This window comes from Coffea eugenioides, chromosome 8 (assembly GCF_003713205.1).
Source record: "Coffea eugenioides isolate CCC68of chromosome 8, Ceug_1.0, whole genome shotgun sequence".
Taxonomy (NCBI): domain Eukaryota; kingdom Viridiplantae; phylum Streptophyta; class Magnoliopsida; order Gentianales; family Rubiaceae; genus Coffea; species Coffea eugenioides.
The window spans coordinates 46,470,961-46,486,160 of NC_040042.1; the positions used below are offsets into that span (position 1 = coordinate 46,470,961).

At 36.4% G+C, this 15,200-nt stretch overlaps 2 protein-coding genes across 2 annotated transcripts; one reads left to right on the top strand and one right to left on the bottom strand.

Annotated features, from left to right (window-relative positions):
• Positions 1–2,917: 2,917 nt before the first annotated feature.
• Positions 2,918–8,767, bottom strand: LOC113781071 (crooked neck-like protein 1). Its single transcript, XM_027326912.1, has 7 exons — positions 7,180–8,767; positions 7,021–7,086; positions 4,752–4,896; positions 4,425–4,643; positions 3,811–3,994; positions 3,493–3,688; positions 2,918–3,392 (listed from the first exon to the last, which is right to left on the bottom strand). The coding sequence occupies exons 1-7, from the start codon at positions 8,334–8,336 to the stop codon at positions 3,278–3,280; spliced, it is 2,082 nt and encodes a 693-aa protein (XP_027182713.1). The 5' UTR covers positions 8,337–8,767; the 3' UTR covers positions 2,918–3,277.
• Positions 8,768–11,080: 2,313 nt separating this feature from the next.
• LOC113780913 (COP1-interactive protein 1-like) lies at positions 11,081–13,529 on the top strand. Its single transcript, XM_027326696.1, has one exon. It carries the CDS (start codon positions 11,166–11,168, stop codon positions 13,527–13,529), a length of 2,364 nt encoding a protein of 787 aa, XP_027182497.1. The 5' UTR covers positions 11,081–11,165.
• The last annotated feature ends 1,671 nt before the right edge of the window (positions 13,530–15,200 follow it).

Genomic DNA, 15,200 nt, shown 5'->3' on the forward strand with positions numbered 1-15,200 from the left:
CGTGATCATTTTATAATGGCAAAATTATCAAATAAAAAATTACATAATCCGATCCATAGTCCCTCGCATTTTATAAAATAAATTTTTTCATCCCTTATATTTTATAAAATGAATTTTTTTATCCTTCACATTTCATAAAATGAATTTTTTCATTTATAATTGATCATGTGTATTAATAAGTTTTTTTTAAACCCATGTATATATCTATTTAATTTTATATAAACAATGCGAATAATATATAATATATTTCTATTTGATTTCACCTAAACAAACTAATTGTAACGGTAGGTAAAATCAAATAGAGATATATTGCATATTATTCGTACTATTCAGGTGAAATCAAATAAATATATACATGGATTTAAAAAAAAAAAACTATTTGTACACATGATTAATAAGGGATGAAAAATTTATTTTGTGAAATGTGAGGGACTATGGATCTAATTATGTAAAATTTAATTTGACAAATTTACCCCTCAAATAGTGGATTCCAACCAAAAACTAGTCGAAAACTTATGTAGAAACAAATTTGACCAAGGTAAATTTGCAAGAGATGTAAAATTACAATTTTCAAAGTAAAGGACCAAAAAAATTATTTTACAAAATTTAAGAGATGTTTTTAACAACTTTCCCTCCTCATTATTAAGAAAATGTACTAAATATAGGTCAAATAAATTGAACATCTTTTTTTAATGAGAGGTCTTGAAACTTTTTACTTACCATTCTCACATTATCACCCAACTGAACGCTCCCTCAATAAATGGAACATTAATGATGGGATGAGGATTGATAAATAGACCTTCTATTTATAATTTTGCTCACCTTATCATCCAACTAAATTTTCCTTTAATAAATAGAACATGACAATAACAATGGAACGAGGATGGAGATTGATAAATAAAAGAAGAATTGATAGGTATTCTCATAGCCAAATCAAATCGTACCTGTTGCCGAACAAGGAAATTATGTGAGACAATTAAGGTAAGTATATCACCATCTTCAAATTTCAATTCATCTCATAAAATTTCAAGCAAGGGATTTGTATGACTATTATTCATGTGGCACAATCTTTTTTTGTTAAATGTGCATGAGCTTTCTAATTTTTTTCATTTCCCAACCCAAATAAGGAATACAATAATTGGTGTAATTATTTTGTGATGTTGACCTACTAACAACAAAATGAAATTATTAAGAGACGTATATCTAGAGAATATTCACCTTTGTACTGTTTGGTTTATTTCACTTTTTCTCCCTAATAATTGAAAAATAAACTAAATTGATCTTTAAAGTTGATAGAGACTATGTTCCTTTTTTTTTTTGTTTAAAATTAGACTGATCAAGAATCATTAGTACAAATTCACTAGTTAGTAGCATTCTGATCCATGCATTAGCACTAGGGCTGCAAACGAATCGAGCCGCTCGCGAGCCGCTCGCGAGCGGCTCGAGTCAAGCTCGAGTCGAGCTCGCTATTAATCGAGCTCGAGTCGAGCTCGAGCCGGCTCGAGTCAAACTCGAGCTCGAGCTCGAGCTCAGAATATTAAGCTCGTTAGCTCGCGAGCCGGCTCGCGAGCTTGGGTATATATATATATTTTTTTTTTTATTTTTATTTAATAATAAAATTACGTATATTATATATATATTTTTTTATTTTTTTTATTTTCATAGTAAAATTACGTATATATCCTTAATATTTTATAATTTATTAAGAAAAAAATATTATTTTATTTATTTTTTTAAAAATAAAATAATTATTTTTTATTTTTTTTCGAGAGCTCGAGCTCGGCTCGACTTGATTCGAGTCGAGCTCGAGCTCGAAATTTGCCAGCTCGTCGAGCTCGAGCTCGAGCTCGAGCTTGGTAAAATTTAGTCGAGGCTCGGCTCGATTAGCTCAAAGCTCGACTCGGCTCGGCTCGTTTGCAGCCCATAGTACCAGTATTTTATATTAGTCTTAGTTGTCAATTTATATAAGTATGAATAATTCAAGAATAGATAAAATAATACTCTTACCTACTCATGAATATTTGTGCTAGAAAATAAATTATATAAGTACCATATTAATTTTTAAAACTTCTATACATGCATTTATTCTAATATAATATAATTCATAAATATATGCAAGGTATATGAAAAAATTAATAGATATTCTTTGAATTAACTATTAGATTTTTATATGATTAAAAACCTAAAACTACGGCTCTATACTCAAACTACATACTAAATATGCAAAAAAAAAATATTTTCTCCATGAATGAAATATTAACTTTCTAGCAATGTTAATGAAGTAACGAATAAAATAAAAATAATAAAATTACTACATATGGATATAATAAACTAATGCGAATTTATAAATAAAGATGTTATAGTTTATTAGAAGAGAGAGAGCACTAAGATACAAATATGGATAAAATCACATAAAAATGACCTATCAATTCTCATCAATTATGCACGACACCTAGGAGAAAGAAAATAAATAGGTAACCAAATTAAGAACTTTCACATGCACACACAATATATATATATATATATATATATATATTTATTTATTTATTTATATAATTGATGGAGCAACATGTGATGCTAATTCTTAGTATTGAAGAAATATAAATCTATCTAACTCCACTTTTCGCACTATTCTTCGTAGCAATTTCAATCTAAGCATTTCCATTAGAATACTAGCTAGGAAATAGCATAATTCCATAAGTTTATTTTTCCTTATAGCTGAAAAAAATAGGGCGTCTCCATGTAGATTACATAATTTTTTTTGGGTAAATAATTAAGCATTTTTCCACAATGTTCGTACAAAATGGAAGGTTAAAAAAGAACCATCTGAATTTTGACTAAACTTGAGATAATATGTTGGTATCATATGAGTTCCAAATATAGCGAGTAAAATGCAATTACCCTTTTAAGCTGGAACTCAGTGAACAAATTAAATCAGTTAATAGACTGATTGAATGACGTAAAAAGTACAATCTCCCTGACATAACAATCACTATGGTGCGTGATCTGACTCCATCTAATATAACCCAAAATTTCTTTATCCAAAACTATGAACATTTAAATGGCTAAACGAACTCAAGGCTACTTACTGCCCAATTCGCTATCCCATTTTCCAATTACAAAAACTGGATAACCACCAGAAACATCATTACAAGTACAACCCCAACACTGAATTCTGAATACAAAATTGAAAATTTTGCAAAATGTTAACTTCTTCGCAAAATGTCAGCCACCAATATGTACAAGGTAACAGCATAGCAATACAACAGCAACGATCTTAATCTTCATCATGACTCGTCTTTTGCTTCTTCCACTTGTATGCGGCTTCCAGAATTTTGAGATTTGTGGTCTGTGTTTCTTCAGGGAAGAGGTAGTCAATGTACTCCTCATACCTGCAGATTCTGGAGATGTTAGGGCAAGCAAATTTCATTCGAATCAATAAACACAACCTTACACACATCAGACATGTAACAGACAGTTTGTTCAACTTACCCAGATGGACCATCCTCGGTTTCTATCTGCCTTCTCTTCTTGAGTTTCTTTGGCAGTTTAACGCGGACCAAATCAACGTTGCCAAGCTCCCCGTAACTGCTCTCCAAGTTCAACCACTCTTCAAGCAGCATTGCCCTTTCCTCTTTTAGTTCAGGAGCGGATGTTCTAAAGTAACTAAGTGCTCTTTCAAAAACCCCTGTATTAAAAAGAGAGGAACTTTAATACTACCAGTACTTGGAACGCTGTATGGTAGACAAAAATCGTGGTCAAGAATAAAATGGAAAATAAACAGAATGCATTTAAATAAGAGTTCCTTACCTCTTGCTCGCTGGATGCATTTTTCCTTCTGTTCAAGATCTTCTTCTACCTCTTCCATAGCAGATGTCTCAAACTTAGCATAACTTAACCAGACTTTCAAATGTTTTGTACGATTTAGGAGCCTCTCATAGAGAGCTCTAGTCCTTTCAAATTCACCCTCCGATATTTCAAAGTCAATGTATGCCTGTTAATAATGAGATGTATTAAATCAGACACCTTGTGGTTTGAAAAGTCTTTAACACAATAGAATAACCGAATGGTCAAATATCCCAATATTAATATCAGATGCTTAAGATCACAGCTCATTTTGAGTCTTAAACCAAAACAAGGCATATTAACTTCCCTACTTCAGAGCCAAGTTTAAAACAGAGTAGGAGCTCTCCCACTCATCACTACCACCATGTATATTCTTGCCAAATGCAAGTGGCAAGAACAATGAGTGCTTTTAAACAAATTCAACTGGGCAGCTAACCCTTTTAACCAAGGCCTTGCTCCTCATAAACCAACCAATAGATAAACAACAGAATAATACATCCTAAAAGGTAAAGAGTGCAAAATACAACAGATTCTAAGAACATTCAGATAGAAATCAGTATAATGTTAAAATGAAATACCTTCCACAATAACTCTGGCATGTCTAATGCAGGTTGGTCAATTGCAAGCTCAAAAATAGATCTTGCTCGCTCTGTTTCAGCCAAAGATCTTTCCAGTTCTGCATACTTGCTCCACGCATAGCAGTTCTCTGGTGACCATTCAAGATACTTTTCATACAGTGTACGGCAACGGTCTATATTACCCAGTTGCAGCTCTATTTCGATGTATTTTTTAAAAATCTGGATGTTTATGAGAAACAATATAAGCAAAAAACAAAACCTTTCATGTTGAAGTACACAAATAAAACCCAAAGAAAAGAAAAAGTAAGACCCAATCAGTGATGCTACCTTATCTTTTGGAGCCTTCCCAATTGCTGCTCCAAGGGTTAATCGAGCACCTTGGAGATTTAGCTGTCGGATTTCAAACTGTGCTGCTAACAACCAAATTTTTGCAAATGAAAACTTCTCGTGAGGAATGACCTTGAGGCACAACCTGGAGAAATAGCAATTCAATTCATTCTCACCGGTCCATTTATGTAAACATTATTTAGCAGATGCAAACATTCAAACACGGGTACTGAAAAGGTTTCACCAGTATACAGAAAAGAATGCATTGGTCTTTACATGTTCAAGTCAACGGAAAGCAAGTTCCTGCACTTGTGCACTCTCCAGAAAGTGCTCTTCCTAAATGTCATGATCATTATAGAATAAACCATACAAACCCCATTTGGTGAATGACAGCCTCCAAAATCCTACATCTCTGGATCTTTATACTTGCCTAGCAACTTGGCAGGAAAATGACACTAGCTTCAAATTAGATTATGAATTATGGCAAACAATGCCTAGGGAAATAACAAAATTCCACACTTGCCCAGATTACAATATCTAATTTTTTTTTTTTTTTGGTACAGATCACAATATCTAATTTCTACAATTGCATGTGCTTATCTATGATAAGATCAACCAGGCACTGAAAGCAATAAAATTGGATATAGGGACCATTTAAGCAAATTCAGCGCTTCAAGCCTGGGCAGGAGTAGGTAGATGATCAGATCATACAACTACTATTCAACAGCAATCATGAAAAGGTTTTTGCTTCATAACGTACTTTGATGCTGCACCCTCATTATAATTGAAGTTTGTGGCTAGATACAGTTCAATTTTAATAGGATATACTCTAACAGAAAGCAAGAACAAAGGACCGAAGATACTAGACTGCTGGAAACCTCAATTGATTACAAAATTTGCACTACTAATGATGGTTTATACATTTTGTCTATAGCTTCTATGAATTTTTCAGCTAATAGGAAGCAGATATATTCCCATCATTCCAAGCATTTATTGGCTAAGTCCTTTATGCCAAGAGCCCATATATTACCATGATTATCTCTATTTCTGCCTTTATCCCTCTAAGTTAGTGTGTGAGCATTAAAAATGCAGACAAAGAAGACAGGAACAGTTTTAGCAGATTATTTCCCTTCAGATTAGCCTGTAGATGGTAAAGCTGGGTAAGAAGGGACAATCTTTTACTCTAGCTTCACACCCCTCAACTTGAACATGTCAAGGAGTTCCACCAAAGGTATACCTCTAACTAGTTGAAAAAGAGTTTAGGCACTAAAATGCTAGAAATGAAACATTTAGGACTCAAACAAGATCCTCTAAATCTTTAAGGCACCATTTTTAAAAAATTAGCTCCAAAATTTTATTTTTTTTGAAAGTATGCAAATGGCACTTTCCTTCAAACAATTTATCTAGTATAAAGACCCTTTAACAAAAGATAATGCAACATTGTATTGAAGCTACTAAGACTAATACATTGCACAACTTCTTGATATTATTGTGGCATTCAAATTGCCAATAAGTATCTGAAAACTACATGGGAGTCCCACTCCCAACTTCCATCTGCCCCAGCGTGGCGACATAGAGATTTGCATCAATCACAAGTCAATGTCGCAAGCATATATCAATTCAACAATCTGGACAGCCACTAAATAAAATAAAGTTTCACCCCCTAATCAGAGGATAGAGTAAGAAATCATCTACACTACAACACTGCTACTATAAAACTCTTCCCAAACATCAAGTAAAAGTTGACAGGGCAAAATATTTGTAACCTCACAATGGATTGCTGGTTCACATAATTACTAAACTTTAATGCACATTAACCTTCTCCTGTTGTTTGCAAGTGTTACTTTCAACCAAATAGAAACAGATCACGAGAATATGAAGCGCATTTTTCATTAAAAAATGTTAATTGTCAAAGAAAGGTGCAAACCAATATTAACAAGAGAAAATGTTTCACACAATGCAGCTTCTGTATTTCAATTAAACTTCAGTAGCAAATGAGACCAGCAAGAACGATACTGATCATCCATTGGCAAAAACACCCATCCAAACTGAAAAGCAGTCCTGAAGACTTTGGCACTTTAATAACTAAGACAAATTTCTCCTTCTGCTTAAAACTTGGAAATTGAATAAAAATTTCCAGTTCAAAACAAGCATATAATGAAAAAGATCTAACTCAGGAAATTAAGCAAATCATTGAAGCAAAATCAGACAACGTAGAACGGTAAAAGTTCAATGCAACTTATCAATCTCGTCAGCAATCGGTACTTACTTGTAAACTTCTCTTGTACGCTCCATGTCCTGAGCATCAAGCTCCTCGTACAAAGCATAGTTGATCCTAAAGCACAGACATATTAACCAATTAGAAACTACTATATAAAATAAATCATTCAACAGCACCAGAAACTCGTCATGAACTATTCAACATTACCACAAGTAAATATATCTCTGCCAATACCGCTTCTCCTCAGCTGGAGGGAGGTTAGCAATGGCTCGCTCATACACATCTCTAACTCTCTCTTTTATCCCAACACTCTCTTCCAATCGTATATAGTCAAACCAAGCATCATAATTCAATGGATTTTTCCGAACTTCATCCTCATACTGAAACCTCCTCTTTCCCACGATGGCGTCCTCAATCCCCTCCCTATCTCCATACTGCTTCTCAAAAGCTACAAACTTTCTATACAAATCCTCAGCCCTACCCTTCGGAATATGATCCAGTGCAAACTTGTAAATACACCTAGCCCTCTCCACCTCTTTACACTTCTCTTCAAACTCAGCAAATGCTACAAACAATACCTCGGCCTCCTCATCATCGGCCAACTTATCCACAGCCCTCTCATAACAGTTTCTAGCGCGAGCAATCTCCCCATTTTTCATCTCAAACTTAGCAAACCTAATCCAAGCATTCACTTTAGGATGACATACTACAAACCTCTCAAAGATTGCCCGCGCCCTCTCAACCTCATTATACCTCAACTCAAACTTAATGTACGACAACCATCCTTGTTGGTCCGGTTGCCAACTCATCCATCTTTCAAAAATTTGCCGCGCCCCAGCAACATTGCCGAGCATCTCCTCCATATGAATGTACTTATACCACAGCTGATCAACCCGGGGCAAGAGTGTAACTGCCCGGTCCCAAACATTCCTAGCATGATTAACGAACTTATTCTTCATTTCAACTTCAGCATACTTCAACCACATAGTGTGGTCTCGATAATCCACTTCGAGGGCCCGTTCCCACACGGACCGGGCACGGTTAAAATCGTTCTGGGACTCTTCCCACTTGGCGTATTTGACCCAGACACTTTTGTTCCATCGCACACGCCGAATTAAATCCTCGAATTCTTTGCGTTTGCGGAGACGGTAGTCAGCAAGCTCGGATGGGTCAGTAATTTTCTGTTTAGGTGGTCGGATTTCAGCTTCTTGGCGTTCTCGGGCTTCTCGAAGGATTTGCTCGGCAGTAATTTGGATTGGCGCCGGAGTTTTGTTCTTGACCCGAGTTGGCCTGGGGAGCTTCACCTCCGTTTCTTTGTGGGTTAGGTAGCCCAACGAAGGGTCGGATTCTTTCATAGAACCCATCTTTGTTGTTGTGTTGTGAGGTGAGGTAATAAGGAGGACAAAAGTGTTTCCGAAGTTGAAACCTTATGTAAGAATTTATTGGGTTTTCTAGGTTTCCACCTGAGAGGATAGACACAACTGGGTTTTAGAATTCGGTGTTTCTGGTGGGCGGAGGGACGTGGCCGCCGGTGAAGGCTGTGCAAAATATACGCTACTGTAAATGAATTAGGGTAGAAAGAAGAAGGTTATTGGGAATTTGAGGAGGATTATGACTGATTCGGTGGGGCAGCAAGAATGAGAGGGAGGAGAATTTTGGGATTGCTTGAGAGCTGAAAAAAATCAGCGGCGGAGGGAGTTTGTAAAGGGCCGCGACTGAGTTGTGGGCTTAGCAAGAACGAGAGTGAGGACGATTTGGGGTTTGCCATGGAACAAAGAAATCCGCCAGCGACAGGAAATTAATGGGGGACCGGGGCTCTTTTTTTTTTTCCCCCTATATTGTCGACTTGGTTTCTAAAATCCATTTCTAATATTAATAATCAAAAGTAAAACGTTGTTTTGAATCAAGTGACCACCTAGTACTCTTTTCTTTTCTTTTTTTTTGGAATTCATCATATTATTACTGTAAGACTCCTATATATTTTCGCCAAAATAACAAGAATGACTTCTACATTTATTTTCACAATTTGCAAAGCCCCTGAAGTTTGCCAAGTTGATTTCATTAGTATACTGCCTGCTAATGAATTGGTCTATTGCACGTATAGTCTTAATCCTTTTATCACAGGGCGTTGTCGACTTGTAGTGCCTATTTTGGGGGATCTCTATTACTATTTTGACAAGCATGGGTGATAATTAATGCAATGGTGTGAGAGCGTTTGTGGGAGATTTATGATGAAATATGTGGACGTCTATCTTAGACTGATTTTCTTGTTGACTGCTTAAAATATTAGACAATCCTACCATGAAAGAAAACAGATAAAGCATGCCCTATAAAATTGAGGAAGCTACATATGGTGCTTCTTTTTTTTTTTTTTAAGTTGCTGGAAAATTAATATATTCATGCTACATTATGATAGTATTCATTGCATATTTGTATGCATGATTGCGAATATCATAAGTAGTAATTTCTTGTTATCTTAGACTTCCTTTTCGGGTATCAGATCTTGATTTTCATCATCTTTTGTCTCCGGAAGTTCTCTGGAGGTAATCCCTCTCCCTTTATTCGGCTCACCTGTACCTGCATGCAAAAAAGATAACGAAGACAGAAAAAGAATGCCCGCAGATCAGATGATTTTTTAAAGCAAAAGTTGTTAGAGATTGCCATAGCATTAAGATCATCAATTGCTTGGAAGAAATATGCATGAATCTTGATACTCTGAATCATGGTAGCGTACACTGACCTTAATTTCCTGATGGCAATATCATTGTCATTTACAGTTTACACCATAGACAAGTTGTTTGATATCTATTTATTCTTCAATGAGTAGCATGTGTAGTTTGTTTAACCAACATTTTCTATCCTAAACTGTTTTGCACACTATCAGCATTGAGAGAAGGCACATCTCTTTTCTTTCTTGCTTGGAATGTTTCGTGTTTCTTTCTTTGATTGAGGATTTCCCGTGATAAAACTTGGCAGGTTCATAGGCATCCTTGGCTCTGTTTCTGGTGAGAACCCCAAACATGTTCTTGAATTCATGGGCTACACAAAGTTTTTCACAGTCTTGTCGTTTCAAATTTTGTTCGTGTACAAATTTTCACCACATCTGGAATTGCATGGTTTGCAGACCGCAGTCTTCATCTTTACTCAGATTGGGAGTCTGTGCTGAATCTGCTGTTTAAACAAATTCTACACAGAACTTGGAGCAGACATGACGAAACACTGGAAGGACTCCATGAAGTTATTTCGAAGTCATATCGATCCTGAAATGGAAGAACGACTGAACTGGACAAAACTAGGTAAATTTTATAGCCCAGAACAACCTCAACCCTTACAGTATTATCGGAGGTTGTGGGGTTCTTCCATACTGAACAATTCAATGCAATTTAAAGCTCACCTGCCAGATCAATGTTATCCTCAACGTCGATTTTTGTGGTATACAGAATTGCAACGGGTACGCAGTAAGTTTGCCTGTCCTGTATGATGGGGGTAGTACTGTTATGATTGTTGAAATTGGTAGCTATAAATCCATTTTCTGATGAAGATTATGATGTGCTTCATCATAGTACTATAGTAGTGCAAACGTCCTCTATGCCAAAGAACTTTGCTAGAATGGGAGAGTTCTTTCTTTGTGTACTTTCACAAGAAATAGAGGTTTGGATTGCTCATAATGCAGAGGCAGCAAGACCAGAACACGCAAAATATTGATAGGCAACTCTCTGTTGCTAATTTGGCCGAACATTAGAAAAGGGTAGAGGTTTTTAGAAGTATGGCATACCATATCAAGTGCGTACCTGTATTCCATGATGGTTCTTGACCAAAATGAATGCAAAAGTAGCCCTTATACTTAGATAGTCTGAAACCAAAAACTACATGATGGAGTAAGGCAAAATTCCATGGTTGTAGCTGTTTACTTTCTGCCTGTTGTGAAAATTCTGTTTTCTTTCAGAGCAATGGTAACTAAAAGGCATAACATTTAGACCTAAAGACGGAAAGCCTCAGAGATGGCATTACGCATATCAAAGAGCTTGCACCTATTTCCTAACTGATGCTTCCTTCACCGAACACACCTGTGTAAAAGATTTTGGCAAATGTGACCGTATGTGATTTGTACAATATAAGCATAGAGTCACTTCCTTTTTCTCCCCGTGAATTTTTGGAGAGTTATTTCATGTTCTGTAGGCCATTCATGCATTATGTCTACATTATCACACAACATTTGTTTTTGTGCAGAAACTGAGAACAAGGTCAAAAGGTCTTTGAAGCTTATTAAGAGCATCAACCAAAACAGAGAAGCGAATCTAAAGAAAAAGATGGAACTTACTCAGCTCGTTGAGGATATCCACAAAGAGTACCAATCCATTTATGCCCTCTATGATAATATCAGAGGCGAAGTAAGGAACAAAGTGCATGGAAAAGATGAATCAGGTTCTTCTTCTTCTTCATCTACTTCTTCCTTGGGGTCCAACTCAGGTACAGAATATTATACACCAGAGGAACTAAATGCTAGAAATGCGGTACCTAATGTTGAGCTTCAAAAGGTAAGGAAAAGTGACAATCGAAAATGTGAAGATTCAGATCCAGAAGATGCCATCTTAAAAGATAAATTGACCTCCACCAGTGAAATTAAGAAATCCCCAAGCGTGGACTCATTAGTATCTCTTCACGAAGCACCACAATCAAGTGTAATTTTTAAAGATCTAAGGATTCAAGAAGAGCAGTCTCAAAGCGTAAGACAAAAGTTACTTGATGAATGTGCACAGTTAAAGGAAAAATTGCATGAGAAAGAAGAGGAGATAGTGTCCATCTCCAAGAAACTCCAAGCTTTTGGGGACCAAAAATTGTTTGAGATAGAGGAGCTAGAGAGGCAGGTGACAAGTCTGAAGCTTGAGCTGGAAACAGTGACCTCGCAGAAAAAGACCTTAGAAGAGACAGTTGAGACCAAGTCTAATGAAGCTAAACAGATGGGGAAGGAAAATTCAAGACTACAAATTCTGATCAGAGAACTTGAATCACTATCAAAAGAGAAAGAAACTCAAATTTCTTCTCTTCTTGAGAAATTTGAAGAAGACAAGAAGCAGTCACTGTCTAAATTTAAGGACCTGATGGCACAAGCCAGTGAGCTTCAGCTGGAAGTAGATAGTTTGCGCTCTCAGAAACGCATATCAGAAGAGCAATTGATGCATGCAACGAATGAAGGATCTAATCAAGTCAGTAGTCTAGTAAAACAGGTAGAGTTTCTGCAACAGCAACTCGATTTCATCAGCAGCCAAAAGTCTGAGTTGGAGTCGCAACATAAAAATAAATCTCTAGAAGCATCAGAATGCTTTATACAGATGGAAAAGACGAGAGATAAATTAACAGACAAGGCCTTAAATGGGCAAGAGATAACAGAAGACGAGGCCTGTCTAAAAGTAAAGGTAGAAGAGTTGGAGCAGGAGATACGTACAATATCCAGTCAGAAGATTGAATTGGAAGATCAGATAATTAGCACAAAGAATGAAGCATATCATCTAAAAGTTGACAATGAGAATCTCCACAGAAGAATTTTCGTCTTGGAGACAACTGTGAAAGAGAGAGAACATGAGCTATGTGCCCTTCAAAAGAAAATTGAGGCTCAGGAAAATGATATGTCAACTCAGATTAAATCATTAACAGCACAGATAAACAATTTCCATAAAAAACTGGGAACCTTGCACGATGAGAAAAGCGGCCTGCAACTGCAACTTGAGCAGGAAAAACAAGTTTCTTCTGAGAGCCTAAATCATATGGAGAGAAAGAACATCGAATTGACAAAGAAGATTGCAGATCAGCAAAAAACTGCGGCAGGGCTGGAGGAAGCTGTCAACATGTTGAATATGGAACACAAACAAGTCCAAAATAGATTTGACGATTCCAAGTTGAACTTCCAGATCGCAGAGAGGAAAATAGAAGAAATGGCCGAAGAGTTCTTCAAAAAATGTGGGGACAATCTCCGCATCTTGAGCCGGAGAATCCGAGTTGCAGAACAGTTGCATGTTGAGAACAAAGAATGGTACGAGAAGACGAAAGACAGGTATGAGCAACAAAACAAGGAGCTCAAAGAAAGGGTAGAAAATAACAAAGTTTGGCTTAGCAATATCAAGGATATGACCCTGACTGCAGACAGCACACTGTCAGATTTGGATGCTGTTGCTCTAAAGTTTGAAGGCTGCAGTGCAAACTTCCTCAACCGAATCTCCAAAGTTTCTTGTGAACTTAAGTTTGCAAAAGACTGGATCAAGAGGAAGAACAAAGCAATGACACACGTCAAAGATGATCTAGATTGCCTACTTACGCAGCTGGATCACAAGGAAGCTGAGATATTAGTATTCCGAGAGAGAGTCTGGAAATCAGAGAATAAAGTCAGAGAACTGGAGAAAATGATCACAGAGAACGAGGAAGCGATGTTGGCCCTAAAGGAAGAAAAAAGAGAAGCAATAAGACAACTGTGCGTCTGGATTGATTATCACCGCAGCCACTCTGATTATTACAAGAAAATGATATCTGATAAGACACTTCAACGCAGGAAAACAACTTGAGGGATTCTAGTTTTTTGCCTTTCAGTCAAAATTTCCCATCTTTAGTCGAGGATTCAAAAGCAGAGTTTTGGATCATAGGCTTCATTTTGGGAATACTACATGATAGGTGTATGTTAGCATAGCTTGGTCTAGTGTTCCAAACTGTATCTAGCAGGGAAAGTGAATCAAGCTTCAAGCTCTGATTGTCAACTAAAAATTCTTTACCCTTGTTGCTACTGAGTTTGATGGAAGCTATTATCATGACTTTCGAGTTTTGGCTCTCTAACCAATTTCGCTCATGTCGAGGGCAAATGCACCTAGTAAGATGGATATGTTTTCCCATATCTACAGCCCAGGAATCAGGATCAGCAAAGACAAGATATAATTATCTGGGATATCTTTTGGAAGCATGTTGCTTGATTAATAAGTGTGTTTGTGATTGACAACATTTTAACACCTTAAACAAGTTTATAGCTAAATGCCATGTGAACTGCATTCCTGAGTCAGGATCTGTTTGATAGACAAGAGTTCTTGAAGCCTGTTTCCTTGATGGATGCTTGTTTTCAAACTCGAACAAGTGATTCTCGAAGTAAACGTCTTTGTAACGAGAATGCAAATTATAACCCCGATATTTTAATGGAAAATTTGAGAAAATGTGATAATTTAATCTCGTCAGCAGGCAACATGAGTGAGTAAAAGCTGTAACAAAGGCGCAGTACCACCCCTTATTTAACTTCACGCCTTTACTTCCTACGGAAGACGCGCCTTTTTCCCGGGTAATTGGTTATAGTCATTTGCACGCTCAATTGCAAAAGTATGGAATCGTTTGTGCACCGCGCCAGCAATAAGGTCTAAGAAGAAAGTTACTTCGGTGCACATGGATCATGACTCTCTATTTGATACCAGAACCTTAATGGGCACAATTCTATTTGGATTTCTGCGAATTAGGGAGTAAATAAATGGATTAACCGAATCCTACTCGGTTTTAAAGTAATTATCAAATCTACAGAGACATTCCTAATTTTTAAGTTTTTTGCGAATATATATTTTTTTCAATCATCTTTTTCAACTCAGGTATATATATTAATTGTTAAAGTATATTTTTTTTATAAAAAAATTAAAAAAAAGCAATCCGAATAGAACGGAATCTAAATATTTTAATGTCATTTACAACAATGTATGGCATTCATGCAACGCCTGCAATTGGACGGCAGACTACTCAAATCAACACAAACAAAAACGCACAGGTTGCCGTCGTGGGATCCACGTGTCCGAATAATTGCTTTATAATTGGACAAAAACCAACTGCAATTCTTCTGTGTCCTTTTTTTTTTAACCCCACAAAAATTTCAGGTGCCAATTATAATGTTTGGAAAAAAATCAACATTAATAAATTACGACAGCTTCAATGAGACTAGTGAAGTAAATATAACAACGTTTAGGGGCCATTAATGAATGTAGAAACTCCAAAGATTCCATCTGTTGTCAATTTGTAGCATTGTATTAATTGCGGTGCCCACTCAGCTGCTGCGCTTCTAACATGTTTTGACAGTTTGAGCCCTCTCTCTCCTCTCTCTTCATCTTGGATATAATAATGTATATTGCACTTTTTCCCCCTAAGGTTTTTGCTTATCTTTAATTTCTGCCCGTAATAGTTTTAGTTCAAAGAGTTTGATGTTTGATTAACTGAAA

Bases quoted from the DNA above. Each gene is read 5' to 3' on its own strand.
- LOC113781071 (XM_027326912.1), bottom strand. From the start codon at position 8,336: ATGGGTTCTATGAAAGAATCCGACCCTTCGTTGGGCTACCTAACCCAC. The intron at 4,897-7,020 runs GTAAGTACCGAT...CTATTTCTCCAG, and splicing joins CGTACAAGAGAAGTTTACAA to GTTGTGCCTCAAGGTCATTC. The intron at 3,995-4,424 runs GTATTTCATTTT...CATTATTAACAG, and splicing joins TGCCAGAGTTATTGTGGAAG to GCATACATTGACTTTGAAAT.
- LOC113780913 (XM_027326696.1), top strand. From the start codon at position 11,166: ATGTCTACATTATCACACAACATTTGTTTTTGTGCAGAAACTGAGAAC.